Source organism: Gymnoscopelus microlampas (assembly GCF_963454915.1).
Source record: "Gymnoscopelus microlampas genome assembly, chromosome: 10".
Taxonomy (NCBI): Eukaryota; Metazoa; Chordata; class Actinopteri; order Myctophiformes; family Myctophidae; genus Gymnoscopelus; species Gymnoscopelus microlampas.
The window spans coordinates 24,115,834-24,140,671 of NC_139947.1; the positions used below are offsets into that span (position 1 = coordinate 24,115,834).

Genomic DNA, 24,838 nt, shown 5'->3' on the forward strand with positions numbered 1-24,838 from the left:
GGACAACGGGAACTTTGTGTTGTTCAATCAAGTCACCTGCAAAGTCCACCTACCAAATCAAAAGAAAAAGCTGCTCGCTTGGGATCGCAGATCGCCGGACTTTGCCTTACCTGGTGTGTCCCCGTATGGCTTTGGTGGTTTGACAGTCTCTCCCAAACTGATAGTGGGCTTGGTGGTGCTTTGCCTCTTGGGCTGAGGCGTGGTCACCACGGCAAACGTCCTTTGGAGGACCTTGGTGGTCGTAGTGGTGGTTGTGGCCACTGTGGTTGTCAAGGCCCTGGTGGACAGCGTGGCATTGGGGCCCGGTTTGCCGCCCTCATCAATACTCTCCTCCGTCCCTGTGGGTCCCCAGTCGATAAATCCGGACACTGTGGTAGTCCGGCCCTCCTGAGACTTGTCAATGCTGTCCCACTTGAGCTGCCTCCTCGCCCGCAGCAACAACCGCACCGCCTCCGCCTTGCTCCGGCTCAAGACGGGCACCGGAGGCAGCACCGCTACCGAGTCCCCGGCCTCCGTGTGAGAATGTCCCAACTGGCACTCTTTACACACCGTCTGCCCTTTATGTGCTGGCTTCCTATGCTTTGGACCCCTGACCTTCGCCCCCAGCCCTGTTCTGCTGTCTGGGGGCAGAGGGATGGGGTTAAGTAGCCGTCGTGCCAGTGGGCTCACAGTCCTCCAGTGGAGGATGTTGGGGGTGTCCCAGAGGGGCTGCCAGCGTGGCCGGGAACGAGGCGCTGACTTAGGCGTGAGCTTGATCCCCAGTCCCTGGCTGAGGGGGCTGCAGAGGGAGAAGTCCAGGGTCAGGTGCGTCATAGCGAGGAGAATCCACACCCGGGGACCCACGGGGCTTCCTGACCTCAGAGCAGACATCGGACTGGAGAGAAGGAAGGGGGGGGAGGGATTGGGTTGAGAGAGTAATATATTATTTTAGTTTCTGTTCGTCACATATTAAAACCATACAAGCAATGGGCCTCATTCACCAATACATTCGGAAGTTTTCTTCTTAAATCTCTTCCTAAGCGAATTCCTAAGAGAAGTCGAGTCAGATTCATGAAACATTCTTAAAATTATGATGAAGAATCCCAATCCTTGTAACTTGAAGAGGTGTGCCAGTTAATCCTAATTATCATAGGTAGACGCCCCACCTACCGAATAAAAAGTTATTTTGTACAAAAAGAACAAATCCGAGCTAAGAAAACATTGGTGTATGCTAACATCTTCTTGAAAACTGCGTAAGTGGGTCCTAAGAACATATTTCCTCTTAAGAACGGTTGGTGAATGAGGCCAATTGTTTTCTCTTACTTTCTATCTACCTGTGCAGACTCACATCTCATCATCGTTCTATATGCTGCGGCTTCACCAGTCAAGTGAACTTCAATAATAACTAGTTTGGTAGAGAGCCTCTTGAATAGTAAAGGTCAGACGCAAAGTAAACCGTGTAAAACATTGGAAAGATAATGACTCTGCCCTCTCTTGCTCCCTGCCATCAAAAGCAATGAGAATTTATCCTCGATTTTACAGATTCAAATCAATCCAGGGATGATTAACAGAGAGTCAAGGTCAGGCCTGGTTTAACTGATCATCATATTCCACGTTATCTGTCATAGATACAGTCACGATTCCTAAAGGTCTATTAAATTATGCAGTGCCGGTATTTGGAGGGTACAATATCACGTAATTCCGGCACTAGACGGAGCATGAGACAAATTATGATGCTGCAAAGCTCTACATCCACAATGCTATATTTGATGAATGCATTCATGAACCAAACACATTCCAAAATGACTTGCTCGTCAAACGAACGCCAAGGTGATATCCAGGCTGGGTCTCGACGGCAGATTGATTTTGTTTTACGGACAACCTTCATTGGCCCCTAGGACAAAGCTGTGCTATTGATTCCTGAGGGAGCAACCTCATCATTGTGGTATCTCTCATCTTTATTGTCCTTCGCCAATTCAAGCCCACACTGAGGACTCATTTGGAAGGCATTGCTGGTAGAAAAAAAGCTGTTGGAGGATGTGTCTGATGTAAATGGTTCACTGACCTAATGGGCAGTCACAACAGTTTCATAACTTTAACTTAATAACTTTCCAAGGGGGGCAGCAGAGGCTCAGGAGGTAGAGCAGCTGTCTTGGAATCAGAATGTTCCCGCTAGTTTCCCGTTTAGAATCCCAGGCTCCCAGGTGTTATTATGCAACTCCCGATGAGCAGGTTGGTGTCTCGCATGGATTCCTCGGCCGTAGATGTGTGTGAATGTATGTGAATGGATGAATGTAATGCACATGGTAAAGCACGTTGGAGTCGCTACTGTAGTGGTTCTCAACCTTTTCAGGCCGAGACCCCTCAAAATAATCATATTTGAACTGGGGACCCCCCAGGCCCATTTTGTTTGACTCTTTTACAGATAATGCAGTAGTTGCGAGGCGTTGTGAGCTTGTAGATCGTCTATTTTCAAAATGTTTGCCTCTTTCTTATATTATTTGACCATTTGGCCAATGTTTTATAGTACAGTTTGTTGATTACTTCTGATACAGTAATGGTCTTTTTCTTTTCTTTTCTCTTTTTTTTGTTGAGGTATCCAAAAGGCCTGAAAAGTCCTTAAATTGTCACTTCACTGTCATCTGGGGACCCCCCCAAAATCATGTGGGGACTCCCCCTGGGGGTCTCGACCCACAGGTTGAGAACCACTTCGCTACAGGAATGCACCATTTGCAATTTTCCTGAACACAGCAGTATTTTATGAATGCCAGGTGTTTCCTGGCATCGGTTCTATTAATTGTTAAATAAATAAATGAATCTATATCACCATGTCCATCACATTAAAATGAAAATAGCAAGCAGGAGAACAGTACTTTTTTTCTTCTTGCTTACAGAGGCCCATCAATTATACTAAAGTCCCATGGAAATGACTTGTAGCAGAGTAGTAGTACTGGCTGATGCCCAGTAGCCTATCTCCTTTGGCCAGAGGGATTCCCCTTTGCATGAGTGGTACTGTACATGTTTGGTTTCCCTGGATTGAATCGTGATGGTTACACACAAGCAGACCACACAAGGAATGTGCACGTACAGTACTTGCTGAAAGTTGGTTCCTATTATCATCATTGTGATTAAACTTTCCTGTTTTTTTTCCTGTAAAAATGTTTTAGTGGCCAACTGTTAATCTACTGTAGCTTGGTTTTTGGTAGTGTCATGAATTGTGTGAAATGTGTCCCTCGATTAGTGACAGATGGTCAAGACAAAATTCAGCTTTAAATCTTTGATCAAGTGTTTAGAAAAACATAAATGTTATTCTCAATCCTATGAATTCCACACATACTGTGCAGCACCAGTGCCAGTCAAGTAGGACTTTAGATCAGCATCTACAGTATGTCAATCTGTTCAGTCGGCATTTTAGTTCAGCCAACCACCACTCCACTGCACTTGGAACCTCTTTTGACTCACATTTGATGATAGTCAGGAGGGACCGATAAACCAGTAAATAATGCTAATTTAAAATGGCACTTTAATTGAGCTATAAATGGTGATTGATGGAGTCATAATGGAGAACTGACAAGGTCAGAGACTTATTGACAGTTAAAAGTGTAGGTAATAATGTGTCCTATAAGTGTCTTTGGTCCTGTTTCAAACTGAGTTGTGGGAACTTTCCCAGTGCAGTACGCTACACTAGAGGTGATTCGAGTTTCACTCTCAACACCAAATGAATGCAATTTTCGATAAGGATGAAGTGGTTGTTACCCATCATGAATATTATGGACAGGGGCACAGCGATAAGGGGGGTGACACCTTGGCCCTAGCTGGCAGAAAAGTGCAGTGGAATGTCTAATGATTGTTAATTCGCCTCAACACTGCTGGAGTGATGTGTGGCCACAGCAAAGACAGGGACAGCAATCAAAAAACAGTAATTTTCTATCCGTCAATAAGGAGTTCTCCAATTGGAATACAATCTTACAATAAACTTGGCGCGCGTGCATTCTTTATTTGCAATGTTTTCAACTTAGCATAGTTCCCGAGTACACCGGTCTAGTTATACAGTATACAAATTTAAACTAACCTGTTGCAGATCAGATCTAGTTAACGCGATGCAGTCTTAACTTGTATCTGTTCTTCACGGCAAATGACAACATCATGCATTGGCGTATGAATTGAGATTGGCTCTTTCCACACTTATTTTGGGGTGAAAGCTCAGGCAATATTTGAGAACATGCCCATTATCCTCCCATCATGGCAGAGAGTTACTCATGTTCACAAGGTCTGTCTGATAATGGCAATATCTGTGATAATTGGAAAAACCTCTCTCTTGAAGGGTCGATTTTCCAGTTAATTACCAAACAGTGTACTTGTTAGAAGCATGTAAGAGATTACAAGCAAAGCATCAAGAACAGTAAGATGTAACCCCGCTGAGAACAGAAGGAGCTGGGGCGCTTTGGTTGCAGTGAGTACAGTATGCATACCACAGCTACAGACAACATTGTGGGCTCAAATCTAAAAAATAAAAAAGGAAACTATACAGTATATACAGTAAGCACTATTAGACAATGGCTCTGAACTGCCGCAGTGCAGAGTTCAAACAGAACAATCCTTATTTTAATGAGTAAAATGTTAACCAATCTATGTTAGTGCATCTGCAAGAGGTTGGAGGTTGTCTTCCACTGAGAACTTTAGACCCTGCTGTTGGGGGTACTACAAATAGTACCGCCTGAAGCTCACAGATGCAAGATTTTGTCTTGGAAGTGCGGTATAAGTATGGTTTCCCAATCGGAAGACCTGGATTCAAATTGAAACGTACGTATTGCAGCGCAGCTCTCCTGATACTCTGGGTTAAATGCAGATAATACATTACACTGTATATGCAAATACATAGTGACAAATACCACAAAGGAGTGTGGATTATGTTGTTATTATTATTTTTTATTCGTATCCTGATATTACAAATATTGAAATATATTTTTATAGATTGCACTGATGGGACATAAAATTATGCTTTCATTCTATCCTTTGAATGTAGTATATTGCGACATGCCGCCATCCCCATAGACATGTATGTCTGTAGGTTAACAGCATAGGTGGCTAAAAATAACACATGGAGGGAAACCCTCTTGTCATAATGCGCCGTGTCCTGACGCTGAGCCAGCACTGACCTTCAAGGCTGACGTTAAACCCTACCACGTTCCTCCATCCCATTTGAAATTACCATAAAACATTGTGATGGTAGATTGAATAGGCCTGTGGGGAGACAATCTTATATTTTTGGGTGCAGTGAAGTCGCATTGATCTTAATACAAGGAAGAGAAGGGAGAAATGCAATTACCAAAAAAGGGAGCTGGAGTGAATCGCAGCCATATGCACATCTTTACCAGAGCGCTGGAAAAAGCATAAGTTAATTGTAAACTATATGCATTATTCAGGCAGTTTGCAAAGTTGCGGCAGGCGACTGTCTAGTCTACATCTTAATATGCCAGGCCCATTCCACAGCTGAAGTCACACAGGGAATGAAATTACTTTGTGAGGCTATGGAGTGACCCATTAATTAGTGTGTCCGTTGCCCTGGAGTACTTGGGTTTGAAGGTCAGGTAAAGACCTCCATGAATGGTAAATTTAATAGGGGTTTGACGGATTAGAGATGTAGGCTACCTGCTCTATTGCCAGTTACACACATACATAACGTACACAATACAATCCTCAACAAAAAGAAACCGTTTAATTCTCAAAGCGCCCGCAAAAGGTGTAATGTAATGCACCTCTAACTGTGTCGCTAAGCAAATAAGATCTCAGTGGTTCGACGTGCTATTTGCACCTATTTAAATTATGCAATATATGCATGCATACGTTTGGCGCCAAATCTACCCCTTTCTATGTAAAGGAGCCTTATTGAAAAAATATATATTAAAATTCATAAACACCTGCGCTAATAGCTACATGTAGTTACAGTCAACGTTATTAGTGTCTTGACTGTCTTCAGAGAGTTAGTGTATCACCTTGTAGCCAGTTGAAGGCAAAAACATGATCGGTAACATTAGGCTACTGATTTAATTTCTAGGGTTAAACAGGAATGTGTTTACTATTGTCACTGTCAGGGGGGGAAACCTTGTAAGTCCAGAAGGGTTACTTTTCAGGAAATGGAAAAAAGAACATGGGTTTCAATGGATCCAATGTTGTTATTTTTTGTCACAAGCTCCTTATAATACTTTTCATTGTTACATATTATGAAACCCACAGACAGATTTAACAACTTTCACTTTCAAAATGTTTCAAAAATAGTGAAATAGCAGATCAGCAAGCGCACAATGCATTGCGATGCGACGCGTTGTCGCGTGTTGCCTTGTAAATTGGCAATTTCCGCTACTTTTGCATAACACTCTTGTACAATGAAGTAGGGAATTAATTCTGGGGGGGGGGGGGGTGAATGAAATGTGGAGATCTAAGGTGTCTATCTGACAGTGACACACGGCGGACTACAGATTTCCCCCACTATTGAGACAGCGCCCCCACTGGGTTCGGGAGAATGATGTACTGCAGCTGTCAATGCAATCCATATGAGAGGATATGGGATTTAGCCTACTTTTAAAATAGTCCTACGAATATAGATTTGAATAACATGTTTCCAAATGTATGGAGTGTGTTTGTCAACATATCTTCTTGTTTTCTCAATAGTTGATGTGTTTCACATTTCATTTGCCACTTGAATGGGTTACTCATAATGTTAACTCAGCAGAGGGGAGATGACAGACAGACAAGTAGTTGCATTTCAGTGAAGTCACTATCTTTACGAGTGCCGAGCTCCGACTTTGAAGGGGGAACTCTCATCCCAATCCCGACTGACTTTGTTCATGTCTATATTTTGAACATGTCATATAGGCTTATATCAATGTTCTACCTACCACGGAGCTCTGGCGGTACATGAAAAACTTTAACGTGTGTGTTTACCGTTGTTGTATTAACTTGCCTGAATGTAGTAGTTGGGGAAATAACCCAACTAAATGGAAGAGTGACATATCCCGACATTTCCAACTACTTAGTGAATTCTCCAGGTTAGTATTAATATACAATTAGTCTTGCAAGATGCTGTTTGGATAATTGTCCAAAATAAATAGTCTAAAAAAAATGATACATGAGAGACACAAGCGTATCTGGGTATTGAAAACCTCAAGGGATGCATCCGTGACATACCATGCGGCCACTTACACTTACACAATTTCAGATGCTAGCACTTTTGACACACTGATGGAGTATATTATTTTTTGCTATTGTGGGTTGTATATTGAGATTGCAGGTATATCACATTAAAAAGGACAAATCAAACAAATGGGACACTTTATTAGAACACTTTTTATTACCACACTGGCATTGTCCATTTCAGGCTTTTGCTAGGCAGAGATAACAACTTGGCTGCACAATGTTATGGGCATGTTTACGAATTGGACCTTGGGATGGAGCCAATACCGGGTACAAGTGATGCACAATGCATGGTGCTATCAGCGGCCGCAATCCAGTCTTTGGGAAATACCCCAGAGTGTCTAAGAAATGAACACTCCCAATTTTACAGCACAACCATTCTTTCCATACCGTGTTTACTGTTCTCCCATCTTGTTCCTTGTACTGTACCTATTGATCCAGCCACTATGATTCCTGCCAAGTTCAGTGATACTGGATACCAAGACATTGAGACATACTGTATAGTACAATAGGAGTATGTGGTGTATACTGTGACAGTTCTCAAACTCCATTACGTAAACGAAAGCAGTGTTACTTTTCAGTTTGCCTTTAACAGCCCTAACGATTTTAAATACTTTCAACCTGACTACTCTATCTAGGGCAAGTCATAAAATCTACAACCTCACAATGCGTTGCAATGTGACATGTTGTGATAGTCTATTTTCGCAATTTGCCATAGGATGAAGTACATATAGGGTTAAGTGGTTAAATGTGTTACAGTAGTAGTGATATATTTGGATTAAAATTAGGGATAAAGGCCACCATGATACAAAAACATCGAGGAATGTTCATCAAGCTTGATTTTCATCCCTCTGGTGCCAGTCGACCAGCGCTATATTCAGCAAATCTACTTCCAACTTATGTTGCAGCTTGCTGCAAATGCCAGTGTCAGGGGGGGTTAGGATTAGGACTCGACAGGCTTTCTAAATTAAGAACATGATCTTCAGGCTTCACAGTGACAGTCTGCACCACACTAAAAAGGGATTCCTGTTTCATACAAATATTACGGGCTTTGATTTATACAACTTGTAAGCCATGTTCTGCATAACACAGTCTTAGTCGAAAAAAGGGCTGTCCAAGAAAAGCATGTGTTCACAGCAGCATGTCTTCCCGGCCAGTATTGCAGCTTAAAGTGTGCATATTTATTTTGTGTTATTTCTTTACCAAACCCGCCGAGTCAGGACACTTCTGAAACGAGTCTGGTGGAATCACAAGCACTAGGCTAGTGGCTAGACTCTAGAGTGGCCACATTCAGGTGCAGCTGCCACATCATGGCCTGAACACGACACTACTGCACCCCGTGGAATCCGAAGTTTTAATCGATCTCGTACAGTGGAAAGTGGGGAAAGCTGTCAATCTGGGTGGGCCCAGATTCAATCTGGCTAGACTGAATAGATAGATCCGCCCCTTATAGCCGCTGTGTCAGACTGTTGACATGTGAAGCTACACTATGCTGTGCCTGGCTTTGCTGTATGATTGCTGGCCTTTGAAGCCTGTGATGTTTCTCCTTCACTATGATGCATGAAATCAACCAGAGAACAAAAGGGTTGGAGGGTGCTTATGCCCGCCGACATGATGACTCAGACACTTGACAAAGTGAGGACATTTCACTCTCTCTGTGTCCCTCGGATGTGTGGCAGAGGACAGCTTCTCTTGACATCATTCATGTCACCTAAAGGTTCGTCAGTGTGCTCTGTCGACTGCAGGCATGCATCTGGTTGACCTTACAGGGGTTGTCTCTGTGCACAAGGGTGACTGGGTCTGTGTTTACGCTGTCATGGTTTTGTGAAGAGGATCATGCTCTGATCTGTCAAAATGTTTTGCATGTGAATAGAGAGGGGACACAAAACAAGAGGTCAGAGGTCTATGTTGCCTGAAACCTACCTCCAGTTTAACCACTTAAGCCCCATTTCATCATGATGCAACCAAACCCCCTGGACCCGGAGGGATTTTTGTTAGCAAATGTCGACCAGTGGACTCAAAGCACGAGCTCGCTCATTGGAGGTACTTGCTTTCATTGAAATGAGTGGGCAGGGATGTTTTTTGTTCCAAATATAATGTAGCTCTTTGGATGCAACGCATAGTGAGCTTTTAAATTGGCTATTTTTTTAAATTATTTAATTATTTGTAAATGTTTGATTTGCCTATAATGACATGACTGTTGTGATTTACAAAACATGCTAATACATGACGTTTATTTTTGTTACTAGGAAGCCTCTCAGCACCCCACCTACTCTGTAAAATACACTTTTTGGGCAGAAAATAAAATATGTCAGCGAGACGGAAATTATTTGTATTTACTCCACTGCGCCCTCTACAGATCTGGAGGATTTGAACTTACCATTAACCAAAATCTGTATAGGGCACTGTGGAGTAAATAAAAATAATTTCCGTCTCGCTGAAATATTTTATTTTCTGCCCAAAGACTGTATTTTACAGTAGGTGTAGGTGGGGGTGTTGAGAGGCTTCCCACCTCCGAGAATAGACTTTCAACAACACAAAACAGCCTTTGCTTCGGTGAGTAGCTAAATGGTTTTGTTTATTTTCACTACTCTTGAGCGCTCGCAGGGCAGTGGAATTCCTTGTACAAGCGCAGAGCGAGGGGTCTTCCAGGGCGTTAGAGGGAACTCACTAACGCTCTGAACCAGGGCTAGTTGTATTGTCATTGTGGGCATCCTACTAATCCTTCTCAACAGTCAGGGAAAGACAGCTTCAAGACCCAGCTGATGTTCATCAGGTTGTTAAGCCTGGCAATTACCTTGTCAAGCGACAAGGTAATTGCCAGTGTGAATTACCAAGGGGCCAGAGAAGAGAGAGGGGTGTGGTTGGGGGGTTGTTGTTGGTTTGGGTCGTTGTTTGATATTTCTTTAGTTGATTAGATGTTTTGATCTGTATTGACATTGTATTAGTAATGGGTATGGAGTGTCTGTAGATCTTGTTGTTGAAGGGTGTATTCGAGTTAGAGGGGAAAAGGTGACAGTGCATCGTGGAGGTGATGTTATAGTCAGGCTTTTCTTTTGTACCAGTGTACCAATGTTTGTAAAAGGTGTTGGTATATAATGGCACAACTCTGCAACTATCTCTGCCTGGCTCATCATTCTGCGCCTCGCTGTACACCTCAGTCCTGCAGTGCTTACCATCGTTCCTGTTTGTAGGGTCCTCTACCATCTCCAAATCTTACAATCTGACATCATAACAGATGCTTGAGACAACAGCCAAAGTACAGTACATGCACCTGTTAGGTCACATCCAGGGCTGGCCTTAGGATTTTGGTGGCCCTAAACAAAAATTGTGGCCCCAAAACAAGCTTTTGCAACCACCAAATCACAAACACAGCTCATAACTGAATGAACACACACACGCACGCACGCACGCACGCACACAAGCACGTATGCACGCGCACACACGCACACACACACACACACACACACACACACACACACGTGATGTAAAACATTTAATAAAGTATTCAAAATAATGAAAACAGCGAACAAAATTATATTTACAAATAAATAGCAATGAGCCAACAATAGAAAAATGCTAAAATATTCCAAATAAATAAAGTGAACATCTCAAAGTGTTAACTATTGTACAAAACAACAGCTAGTCTACTGTAGAAACTATAGCTATAAGAGATGAGGTGGGTACATAGTTAACCACGTACTGCACATGAAAATAATTCACATAAGTTTTAGGACTGATTATCCAAAATATAATGTAATGTCCAAAACTGTTACTTTTCAGGATTCAAATTCTAAAATAGCAGATCTACAATCTCAAAATGCGTTCTGATACGACATGTTTTGAGCTTGTAGATCTGCTATTTTTGATTCCTTTGTGTGACACTGTAGTATGATCAGTAGGGCATTAATTTACGAAAAATCATAAAAAGTGAATATGGAGATATTGAGGTTTCTGCCGGACAGCGACGATAATAAGAACATTTCGAACATATACATATATATGATTCCTCCAGTACTGTGCTGCTCTGGCAGTGCTGCATGCTCGTATGGTTTTTAACCCATTCAATCCGAGAATCTGTGTAATTTTAGATTTCTTTGGCTATTCAAAAATAGCAGATCTACAAGCTCATAGTGTAGCTTGTAGATCTGCTATTTTTGAAAAGAAATCGTGAAAATATGAGCAAATCTTTGAGATAAATATATATACATTTTTTTAACTCAAATCTTTGCTTCTGGTGAGGGTCCCTGGAACAAAATATTTTGAGACGGGGGTCCGCGGCCAAATACATATCATTTTGGGTGGTCCATATGAAAAAGTTTAAGTCTGAGAACCACTGATAGTACAGCAACATGAGTAAAAAAAATCATATATTCAAAGATAAAAATATTCTGCTATTCTGAATCGCCCAAAGTATAAAATAATGGTTATAGCTAAAACAAATATGTAAAATTACACAATATGCGTTCCCGGATTGAATGGGTTAAAGTGACATCAGTTCTCAGACTGAAGTTAACACGTTACATAGTTGTTTCTAATAATATATAAGGCACAAACCGCCTTTTCTACAAAAGTGAGGTAATGATAACGTGTGCAAATAGCGACGGGCGTGTATCTGCAAGTCGATGCGCCAGACTTCTGATGGGGAACAACCTATACTTTGTCATCTAAATCCGGCTCCCAGTTACATTTCACTTTCATTCCATTTCACTTTCATTTCAAGGGCTTGACGAAAAGCTTCGCTCTGAAACTGTAAATTGACAGCTAGGAAACCACAAGGCAGAGGGAAACATTTACAGGAAGACAGGTGGCAGATGACTAACTTGATATGAATGCTGTTCATCCTGTAGGCTCTGTCTGCTCACTGCGTTCAAGGACTTCAGTTGCTTCAATTATGCAGTCGGTGTGTCAAGGCTTGTGATGTGTATGTTGCGTTCAACTACATGTTTATGGTGTATGTTTATAAAAACATTCTTCCATGTTATGAAATACCCTCTTTTCATTCATATAAAATGTATAATACTAGTATTGGGATAGGGGATAAATAGCATAATTGAAATATATAAACAACATTATTTAGATAAAAACAAAACTGGATCATGTGTCGTGTGGGTAATGTTATAGGCAATGTTAACACTTTGATAGGTACACAAAGTGCATTAAGTGACACTGCTATATACACATTAATCTCTTGCGATGCTTGGTAACACATTTCACTGGTGTGTTCAATGGTGACACAAATTCTGATCGATAATCCACATGCTTGCTGATTCGTGTTTTAAGTTGTTGGTATCATTGAACTTGAATGACCTGTGTTTTCCCCACAAAGTGTAATCTCAGCCATTTTTCCAAGATGACCTTAGGAGTATCCAACTGAATAATTGTAAAAGTATGTTTTTATTGAAGCATATTCATGCTATTCCCCCCCACCCCCACCCCTGGTACAATAATCTTATGAATTGAAATTTAATTTATGTTCATTTTCCTCTCCTTTCCAATTGGCCCCTCTGGTGCCCCCTAGGGGACACAGCCCCTGCTTTGAAAACCTGTCATTAGGTGGTCAGGTCCATTTGCCTCCCATTGATCATCTGTTTTCAACTTAGAATCATTAACATGCTGAGCAACTAACCATACCAAACGTCTAATCATTGTGCTTTCCAGTGGATCAAAGAGGATGAGCATTGTTATGGCTACCATGTACAGCATGTCTGTGAACCAACCATATGCTAACAGGGCAGAGATAGCAAAGAATAAGGTCTCTGTGGATGGATGAGCAAAACTATAAAGCCTCATCTGAAGCCTTTGTGAAAACCTTCACATGGCTTAGATGTTGTAATAATCATAAGGGAAGTCAAGCTTCATAAAGGGCGGCAAGGGGGTTAAGACAACATAAAAGAATTGCTTCATGTAGGGACAGCCAAAGAAGTCTAAACATAGAATGAAACTCCTTTCTTGAATTATGCTAATTATTTCCGACGGATTAAAAGGGACTAATGTGACTCTTTAAACCCTATCATTCACCTCTTGTTAAGCCATCACAGTAGAACTATTATCTGTGCAGTTAATCAGATATTCCACCTAATTATTGTCTTCTGCTTTTCTGGCCCAGTTGCTATGTCGACGCACTGTGATCACTTGTTCCTTCGAGGTCTTAATTAGAACTTCCTGAGAGCGTGCTGAAACAGGGCCTTGGCAGATGGTCTTTCCACCACGGGGAGGTGAAAAGGGCACACTTCATAATCCAGATCACCCCGCGGCCCTCTATCCCCGAGCCGCCATCAATAGAATTTTAATGTATTATTATTTTTTATCAGCACGACCAGTACAATCCCACCACTCAGCAAACATGACTTTCCGCCAGACAAAGCCATTGATTGCGGTGATGGAGGGATACAGACAGAATTGTGAGTTACAGTAACACATTTGGAACACTGCAGCACCCTGGTTATCTGAACCAGGCCCATCTGAACTTATTGGTCAACCCAACGGCACCTACAAGCAGGGAATGAGCTGTATAGAAGAGTATTGTCTGTCTGTCTGTCTGTCTGTCTGTCCGCGGCTAATCTCACAAACCACTGGAATGATCAGCACTAACTTTCTTGTCCTCGCTGCCAGTGGGCAAAGGAAGTAAAAACCATAATACTGAAATATTTTTGCTAATATGTTTCATATTTTGTGAATAATTATCTCGGATCCACCATACTGCAGATGCGCTAATCAGTCTTGCCCAAATATGGAGTTGCACACTGATGGAAAACAAAAAAGAGATGATCCCAACAATGTTCTGGGCTTCTGGGCACTCTTTTTTTAGACCAGTCAATCATTCAATTAAATATGGAGCATAATCACTGACCAAATGTATATTGAAGGGACTCCTTGTGTATTGAACATTGATACCACTTAAGTACGTCAAACGCTTTTCATTGTGACGTGTTGTGTGCTTGTAGATCTGCTATTTTTACTGGATGTTTGCCAATTTTTGCTGAATGTTCACCTATTATGACATGCCCGACTTTCATTTATGGAATCCATCTTACAGGCTATAATATACATAATTGGATCAGTATATACCAGGGGTCGCATGTGGCCCGCAGGCCGCCAGTTGCCCATCCCTGGTATATACTGATCCAAACAAACATTTGTCTATGTGCTACTGCTACTATCAAATAGTCAGATGTGTGTTTCTAATTAACTATTTCATGGCTCATTCAATAGCCCTTCTGAATGCCTCGGATTATTGTAGCACATTTGATTACAAACTTATCATCTGTGAAGTTTATATTTCAGTGTTTATATTTCTGTAAAAACTGCAGAAATACATTATTTGCATTGATTTAATTACAAGTTCAAATTATTTGCATGCCTATTTTGGTCATCAATCTTTCTTTCCCGAACGACCTTCATTCCCATGGGGTTCATACAAAAGAGGTTCTACTGTATACCTTCTGGGACTGTATCCTTCTATTAATTCACTGAATCTAAGTGTGTCAGTCTGTTATATACAGTATGTAACTCGGAAAGCGTCCCGCCAAGGAGTCTAAAGCCGGTTGTGTGTGTCTTCTTATATGACCTTGAGGTGTGTCCTGTCAAATATCTGTATTTCCATCTATCTGACGCAGGTCTTAGGAGGACGCACACATTCTCTGTGTGTTTGGAAGATTGAGTATGTGGCCAACCCAAACCATTGACTTCAGCAGCACGTCATGTTTGTGCCTCTTAGACAGTATAAGTTCCTGATTGGCCAACCCGACCCGTCGGCTTAACTGATTGGCCAAGTTTGAGTAACGTTTGTGCCGCATAGCCAATATAAGTGACAGTGTATGCAATGGAACAGAAGGTAGGCAAAAATCATAATATGGAAGAATGTGATAGAAGAATGTCAGTAATGTTGGGATGGAGGAGGAGAAATTCAAAGAAAAGTGGGTGAGAACATACAGTATGAGAAGTAGGAGAGAGGAGGTGATCATAACTTCGGCGTCAGGGTGCTATGCACTGAAAAGGCAGTTTTGTTCATATCTCTCCCACGCATTGGGGGCATCCAGGAGGGGCAGGGGTACGTACCTGCCCACCACTATGGAGATTGGGGCTCAATTCGACCACATGGTGCCTCCGACTTGGTCGGGAACTCCAGGAAACAAAATTGGTGATGTTTGTGCATAGGAAGCCAGTTGAGAAGGGCGTTAGCGACTCCTATAAATGTTAGTCGGGTCACAGAACTCGGAAGGATAGAGTGTTCCTCCACATGCATTATGCCGTTTCACCGGTTCCCTGGTGAAACTCCTCATTGTCAGGTGTGCATGAAAGACTTTATGTGAAACGAAGGAGACATGTGATAAGCTGCACCTTCCCAACTAAGTATTGGTTGGCAGTGACAGGGACTAATACACAAGGGGAATTGGCATAACAACTCAACTGGGGAGAAAATAAAAATCAATCAATTAATCATCAACAGGTAACCTTCTTTAGTGGGTCCAAACAGACATACTGTAGGGACAGGTCAAGTCCATTGTTCTATACAAGCAATACTGATGACCTTTAACCATAAACTCTTTCACAGAATGTTCACCCCCAGAATATGGACGCTAAGGTTGAAAGGTTCATGTGGTTAAAGACACAACCTTTAGTTTGGACTGACTGGGTCAGATTGATTCGAACCGTTCCCAAGTACGATTGCCCTCTCCCAGCTGGCCAGCATTCACATTGCCCAAGATTCTTCCGTACCCGAGTACACTTCATTCAACCCTAATGGCACTTATGTGCCTCCTGGGGGCGCTATGGACTATGGGGCTTTGGGAGATAGAGAATGTCATTCACAGAAGAGTCACTTGTCAGAGTTTAGAGTGAATAATAAAGTTAGACTGTGTTCCTGCCGTTGTATTGAGTTATAATATTAACAGAACTTTGAAACCTCGCAATGTAAAATCGTCTGTAATTATCATGTGACAGTGACGTCACTAATGCATCCTTGGTATTTTAGCAGTGACGTCACAGTCTAATCCTTGGTACTGTATATTTATCCTAGCGGCAGCGTTCGCTACGCATGTGTTTTTTGTTTATATTTTTTCACGGCTCACGCTACTCACACTAGCGGGATTATTATTTCTTGTCAACATTCAAGTAGAACTATGAGAAGGTATAACCCCGTTAAAATAATGTGTCATTATAAAAATATAAAAATGATGTATGATTAGCAGTCTACTTCCTTCTGCTGGTACGGGGTACCTCCCCAGGTGGTCCCAGTTACGGTACGTACCCGGGACCACCTGGGGAGGTACCCCGGGATCCGGGGAACGGTACGCAACGTTCACACTATCACAACATCTGCCAAGTGGTCCGGGGTGCGCACCCGGGACCATCGTCTGAATCCGCCCGAGTTGGATACAGATCAGTTAGGGACAATAATTCCAGGCATAGACCCATCTGAACAGCCACACCAAATTCACAAAATATTACAAATAAGACTACTAGTGTTTTTAACCTTAGATCAGATGGAAAATGTATGTACATTATTCCAAAGCTGTACAGTCTTTGGTGAAACTGCTTTTACTGTTTGCATCTTCATCTTGGTGTGAGCTACAGAGTCACCTCAAACTGAACTCCCTTATCAGCATGGAGGACTTAAAAAGACTATTTTACCACAGTCTGCACGTGTCCTGTTATTGACCGCCGCTAATCTGTACTGCTTTATGTTTTTTAAATTGTTTATTTTATGTGAAACTTTATGTGTCGCTGTCTTGGCCAGGACTCCCTTGTAAAATAGATTTTGAATATCAATGGGACTACTCCTGGTAAAATTAAGGAGAAAAAAATAAAAGATAATGCAAAACAATTACTGTAGCTAAAAGAAAGGAATGTTTTACAAGAAACTCTTGGCATCCTGGGCCTGCATGGATTATGGCAGAACCTTGCTATTTATAGCCAAGTTGTTTAAAAGCTTCTCCTTTTTTATCCTGCAAAGACCTTGCCTTCTCTCCCCCAAAGGCTTGAGGCAATGTGTGCATCACTTACTAAAATCATACACTTTGAGAAATGCACTTAACCACTTTCACCATGGCATCCCCGTTTGGCTCCATATTTTGGGCATGAAGATTTCCACAAAAAGATTAAATAGTAGATCTACAGTATAAGCTCACAACACATCGCTTGTACAGAAGATTGGCTAATACAGGGCTAAGAGTGCCAGCTCCACTGCAAGATCAACAGAGAGCACTAACAAATTATGGACAAAGTGCGTGCGTGACGCGTGTGTGCGTGCGTGTGGGCGTGCATATGTGTTTGTGCTTGGACAATGTGTGACTCCTCCATTCATTCCACCTCTCTGCTTTCCCATTCCTGATTCTGCCAGAGCCCCGGAGCACACAACAGCCCACACGTGGGGGTGGGGGGGTGTACTCAAAATAGATGTGGCGGGTTTTAATGGGGAGCGTGCATTTGCATTACCTTGAGAGAACGACAGGGATGGAGAAAAGAGAGAGAGATGAACAAGGCTGCTCCCTCTGGGTGGGTGGGGGGGTGGAGGGGGGGCTGTGATCCCATCCAGGCCACAGAACAAGGACACACACCCCTTTCATCTAACTCCTCATGCGGGCCCGGCACCGCCAGGAGTAGCAGATCGGGCCCACTGGCAAAGCCAGGCCCGATTTGACTGCTTCATCAAATTACAACAATGGTCCCAGGAGTGTAGTTAATCCATTAAGACCGGGAACGCATCTGTGTCATTTTAAATTTTCAAGATATACAAGCGCATAGTGCGGCACTCTATGAGCTTGTAGATCTGCCATTGTTTTTGAAAAATCATGGAAAATTTGTGAAAATCTTTGAATATATATATATATATATATATATATATATATATATTTATTTATGTTTTAAAGCAAACATTTTTAACTCCGATCTGTGCTTCTGGGGGTCCCTGGAACAACATATTTTGAGATGGGGGTCCGCAGCCAAATACATATAACTTTGGGGGTCCTTGACATGGAAAAGTTGGAGCACCACTGATATAGCAACATTAGGATTTAGAAAACATTTTTAGATATGTATTTGGCCACGGACCCCCATCTAAAAATGTTTTGTTCCAGGGACCCCCAGAAGCAAAGATTTGAGTTACAAATGTTCAAAAATATATATATTCAAAGATTTGCACAAAGTTTCAATATTTCTCAAAAATAGAAGATCTACAAGCGCGGCGCTATGATCTTGTAGATCTGTTATTTTTGAATAGCCAAAGAAATCTAAAATGACCAAGATGCGTTCCCGGATTGAATTGGTTAAGAGGAAAGCAGAGAGAAAGAGTGAAGGACCGAGGATTCTATTCATAGCTCCATGCGGGGGGGGGGGGAGGGGAAGGGGGGGGGGGGGGTTGAAAGGTTGCTGCTATTGTTTAGGTGCAGCAGCGGTTCAATGAGGTATTACAAGCTGACACTGTGTTACCGCTGTGGCCCTGGATATAAATAAATAACAAAATATAAATGAAAAAACACCTATATGTCAGAGCACCTCCACAGTGAGGCCGTCCAGGAAAGGCATAAATCATCTACAGTACCCCTGTGACTCCTTCATCATAGAAGGCTCAGTCAACTGCAACCGATGAGCTTACAGTTCAAGGATTACATCATATGCCACTGTACAGTAACACGAGAATGAATATGGACTTTATTCATCACTGTGGTGTTGACAATGGGTCATGTTAGCATCATGGTACACAGTAAAATCCTCTGTGTTAAAGCTGCAATCCGTAACTTTCACAGTACAGCCTACCATTTTTAGCGGTGCCAGCCGCTCTACACTTGACTATGTCCGTCCGTATGTCCGTTTGTCCGTTATGTCCGTTTGAGCCCGGATGTCCGTTTGAGCACGGGCTTTAAACAGCTATAACTCCAGTTCGCAGCATGCCAGCAAGTCCAAATTTGGTATGTGGACTTACACCACCACTTGGGACGAGCATTGATTGCTGACGCCCCGCCCCGCCCTATTATAGCGCCACCAGGAGGCCACTCATCAAAGGCACCGCTTCCTTCACACAGGGTGCGATTTTTTTTATAGAGTAGCCAATTATTTTTTATCCCCTTTTCTCCCCAATTTTGTCATTTATGCCAATTAATTCCTCCTACTGTTTGCCACTGCTGTTGTACCCTACTGACTCACTTGCCAGTGAGGAACCCCCACCGGGAGGATGTAGAGCTTTCTCCCTACTCCTCCTGCTCTACGTTCCCCACTGACAGGCACCGCCCCCAGGCTGTAGGATTACGTGCAGTACGTGCAAGTGTCGCCCTCCCTGCCCGGCTTCCCTTCCCTGAACACGGGCCAACTGTGTTCGTAGAGACGCTCGAGCCGGACGCACCACGGTGAATTCGAACCCTTGGTGGTGGGAAGGTACTTTACCACTGCACCACCCGATTGCTCTGAGTCTGAACACATTTCTACCGCTCAAGCAAGAGGCAATCCCCACATGGTCATGGGATATATTGCACTTATGAGCTTCGGGCAGCACTACTTGTCAACCAGTATCCTACACAACACCAGGGACTACATTTCTCAATGGAAGAGTAGGGAGACCTGGCTCCAACCACTGCAGATGTGCCAATTAACATACTCTATGTACAGATTTTTTTTTAAATGTAGCCAAATTTAACCACATTTATGTTACATTTATATACTGTCTGAGTTACAATTAGGTAAACTTACACTGGATTTGACTCTGTAGCGTCACCTGTGTGCGTCATTATAGGGATTAGTTTGAACCAGAGGACATAAGAAGAGGAGCAGGTCATGCAGACTAGTTTTCTGTCTCAAAAAGAAGGGGTATTGAGAAAATGAGGGCATGAGAACAGTCCTTCCCTGCCCTTCCCAGCTCCCTTAATGTGAGCATAAGGCTTGAAGGGAGTCTGACCCAGAATAATTACTGTTTTCATGAGGAGGTCAGCAGAGATGTACTGTAAAGCAGAGATCACCTTAAGTACAAAAGATTGAACTTAACGACTGGTCTCTTAACCACTTGAACCCCAGCCTCCATTATTCTGGGGGGAACATTAGCCAAAGATAGCCGATCTTCAAGCTCAACGTGTCGTGCAACACGTTGTGACCTTGTAGATCCACTATTTTTGGTGAAGGGATTTGGTGTAGAGGGGGAAAAGTACAGAGCCAACTCAAGTCCAATAAACTAAGTCTTCAGGGTTGAACTCATTGACTGCCACTGACGAGTACACTCGTCAAAAAAAAAACACTTCTGTGTTTTACTATGCATTTTGCATGTAATTTTCAACAGCCTTTAACAAGCAAACGGGGGGTCGCGATGACATTTTATTTTTCATGGAAGCACAGTGAAACCCGCCATGATTAGCAACAATCGGGGGACCGATCATACTGGAGATAAATATTCTGTGACTAGTTGAAAAGTTAAGTAAAACGAAAAATTGCTGGCAGTGGGTGATTTATTTAGTTATATCTGGCAGTGAATGAGTTAACTCTTTGACTGCCAATGACGAGATTTCTCGTAATATTTTGCTATAAGGTACAGAGAGTGGCCCTCATTTATCAACGCGGTGCAGCCTGAATAATGAGCGTACGGCGTAATCACCTCACCTTTCGGCATTTATCAATAAATCCTGACGTGGGCTTCATCCTACTTTACGCTGAGATCTCACGTCTGGTCGAGACCAGTTGTTGACGTTGACTGCTCCCGTTTATTCCATTCTAGACCTGCAGAGCAGCATTGTTTGACTGTCTGAGAGGCATCTGGACACATAATCCACTCATAAATGTATATATCTACACTAATAAATAATAAATAATCCCTGTGAAAATATAACATTTTATAAAGTAATTTACACAAACTGCTTTAACAGTCATTCGGTTAAGCTTGCAGATCTGCATGGCTGCATTGGCTATTTGAAAATAGCAGATCTACAAGCTCACAACAGGTTGCATCGCGACGCCTTGTGAGCTTGTAGATCTGCTATTTTCAGCGCAGCAGCGCTTCTACGAGAGAATTTTCGGGAGCCTCGACCATCTTTTCACTGACAGTGAGGTCTACAAACTTACAGTAGCTTGTCCTATGTTATGGAGTTATGTCATAGAGAGTTATGTAGGCTACACAACCTGGCTGGGTTAAGGATATAAACCCGACGCTCCAATATTAACGTGGCGGCACGGAATCACTGCATTCCGCCCGAGTCTCATGTACCGCTACGCTACATGACAGACAAAGTTGGGCGGGCGCGTGTGTGTGTGTGTGTGTGTGTGTGTGTGTGTGTGTGTGTGAGAGAGAGACAGAGAGAGCGAGACAGCGAGAGAGCGAGGGAGAGAGGCGTGTGCGTGTCGTGTGCGTGTGTGGCGAGCGGGGGACGTTTTTTATTGGCTTTTCATGTCTTTGGTCGTATTCTGGTTCGTCTTCATGTCGTAAAATCGGGGCGTTTTGAGAATTTTTAAGGGCGTGTTATTTAAATGACGCTCGTTTCAGCCGTGACATTTATCAACGCTGGGACCAAGTGTAAGCTCGGATCAGCTGTGTAGGATGCGTTGATAAATGTGACTTCGACGTTGGTGTACGGCCGAATATATGGAAAAATATACGCCGGTTTATACGCTGCGTTGATAAATGAGGGCCATTGTGTTTTCAGTGGTTTTCCACTAGATGGCGCTGTTCCCTCGCCTATGGGTCACCGCTTGGCTCCCAGTGAAGCAAAGGATTTTGATTTTCGAGATCGGCTTTTTCTCTGTTTCTGTTGCTTTTTGGGGAAAACAGCCTTGGGGAATACATTTTCCCCGATTCTACGAGACTCTGACACGTCTTTTAAAGCGATCGGGGGATCGATTATACTGGAGATGAATATTGTATGATTTATATTTTTATTGTATGAGGTTAGTGAAAACACTCAAAAATCGCTGGCAATGGCAAATTATGACTGACAGTTTTATTTCTGTCAGTCAAAGAGTTAATTTGTATGTTGATCTTCACAGAAAGTGTTTTCACAGGTACGGTAAGCTTCACAAAGACAACCACATAACCACTTAAACCACTTGAAAATAGCCGATCTACCAGCACACAACGTGTCACAACGTTGACTGGGGTACCCCCAGTGGTCAATCCTCCTTTTTACCCTCTACACCAAATCTCTTTGCGAGACATAACCGATCTACAAGCTCACAACGTGTCGCATTGTGAGCTTGTAGATCTGCATTTTTTGCAGAATGTTCACCTATTATCACTGAATGTTAACTCTTCTTCCTTAACCCCATTCAACACTGAAGATAAATAATAGCATTCCATCAAGATATAGTAAATAATAGCATTCCATCAAGATATAGGCCTAGTGCTAATTGCATTATAGATCGAACATCGGTATAGGCAGAAATCAGTGTCAGCTTGAGGTTAAAGGTGTAAATTAAGGTTAGGCCGAGTTCCCCTGTGGGATGTGATAGGTATCAAAAAGTTCAAAGGTCACAGTACTTTGTATGGGTCAGCATGCGCATTAGGCGTAACACTGTGAAATAAAAGCTCATATAATTGCTCCTCAGCAGAAAAAAATCACACCCTGTGTGAAGGAAGCGGTGCCTTTGGGGCGGGCCTTAACTCATTTCAATGCATCCCTATTGGTGGTCTGAGTCCACTTACCAAATTTGTACTTGGGAGCATGCTGCAAACTGGAATGATGGCTGTTTAAAGCCCAGCCAATGGGCAGACAGAGGGGGCGGGGCTTAAGTAATGACAGTTAGTCCCTATTGCTGGCTTTAGTCCATGTACAAAATTTGTACTCCATAGCATGCTGCGAACTTGAGTTATGGCTGTTTGAAGGCCAGCCAATGGGAGGACAGAGGGGGCGGGGCTTCAGCAATTCATGCTGGTCCCTATTGGTGGTCTAAGTCCACATACCAAATGTGGACTTGGTGGCATGCTGCAAACTGGAGTTATAGCTGTTTAAAATCCCGTGCTCATCCCGTGCTCATACAGGCACGGGGGGTCCCTGGACCCCTCTTTGAGAACTTCATCAATTCATGCTCGTGCCTATTGGTGGTCTAAGTCCACATACCAAATGTGGACTTGGTGGCATGCTGCAAACTGGAGTTATAGCTGTTTAAAATCCCGTGCTCATACGGGCGCGGGGGGTCCCTGGACCCCTCTTTGATAACTTCATCAATTCATGCTCGTGCCTATTGGTGGTCTAAGTCCACATACCAAATGTGGATTTGGTGGCATGCTGCAAACTGGAGTTATAGCTGTTTAAAATCCCGTGCTCATCCCATGCTCATACGGGCGCTGGGGGTCCCTGGACCCCTTTTTGATAACGTCATCAATTCATGCTCGTCCCTATTGGTGGTCTAAGTCCACATACCGAATTTGGACTTGGTGGCATGCTGCAAACTGAAGTTATAGCTGTTTGCTTCTTTGCCGTGCTCATCCCGTGCTGAAACCGCCGGTCGGACGGACATACAAAAGTCAAAAGCCACGTATAGAGCGGTTGGCACCGCTAAAAATGCCAAATGTCATGTCGGCTCACCCTCCATCCCTCCAGCAAGCCTCACGTAATCGGTGAGTGTGTTCTTGAGTCAGAAGATGATGTGGCCCTTCACTAAACACAAAATGTTACGGAGCCCAGGTTGACATGAGGCAGTGTCCCCCCCCCCCCCATTAAACCAGAGTCTTACATTATTGTCACCATCCTATGTTCAATAACTTCAATAAAGGTTTCAGTTGCTTGTCACTTCACCTTTGTGCGCAATGTTGAGGGACTTTTCATTTTGTGTCCCTAAAAAAAAAGAAAGGCCTACAGACAAATACAGAAGCATAAATGGACTGTGAAGTATACTGTAGGCCTGCAACAGTTAACCATACTAATGATTATAAATATTCTTTGTGCCAATTTGTTAAAAAATAAAAGCAATAAAAACATGCTTCTCAAATGTTTTTGATTAATCCAAAAACAAAACAAATCAAATCAATGGTACTGCAGAAAGCATCTTTAATGCAGCTTAACTTTAACACACTGCCAAACAAGTCAGCTTGATGTCTGCAAAGCACCCAGCACAATCCATGCAGTCTTTTCCCTCAAACTCCCCTCCCTTGTGTGTGTGCGTGTGTGCGTGTGTGCGCGTGTGTGTGTGTGTGTGTGTGCGTGTGTGTGTGTGTGTGTGTGTGTGTGTGTGTGTGTGTGCGTGTGTGCGTGTGTGCGTGTGTGCGTGTGTGTGTGTGTGTGTGTGTGTTTTTACCACTTAATACCAAATGTATTTATTTTTTAAATCAAGTAACTGTTATACAGTTACAAGTAACTGTTATACAGTTAAAAAAACACACAGTATTAATTTACCCATTTGTACAGTAACTACAGGATTATAGTAGCCTAAGTGTGCAAATGTGTCCAAAATAGTTATGCATCCATTTGGTTAAATTGAGGATTTTACTGTACAGTTCTCTACAGCACATAGCAAAAAAGATAATCAATCAATCAACATATTGATTGATTGAATAAAGACAATTATGAAAATTATCAAGTAACTGCTACAGTATGGCATTCACAATGCCCTCTGCAGATTGAGGTATACAGCTTAAGCGCTGTTGAAAATCTACTGTTGTTCTCTCTATAGGACCAATAATAGATGATAACGCTCTGTTTTATGGGATGCTATGCTGATTCAGCAAAATAGTCTCCACATGCAGCCTTCACTG

At 42.7% G+C, this 24,838-nt stretch overlaps 1 protein-coding gene across 1 annotated transcript in view; it reads right to left on the reverse strand.

Moving 5' to 3' along the window:
* ajap1 (adherens junctions associated protein 1) overlaps nt 1–24,838 on the reverse strand; it is a 59,843-nt gene that overhangs the window by 24,372 nt on the left and 10,633 nt on the right. The window contains exon 2 of the mRNA XM_084069169.1: nt 111–874. Within this exon, the coding sequence (XP_083925295.1) occupies nt 111–874 (764 nt within the window). The remainder of the gene's footprint in view (nt 1–110; nt 875–24,838) is intronic.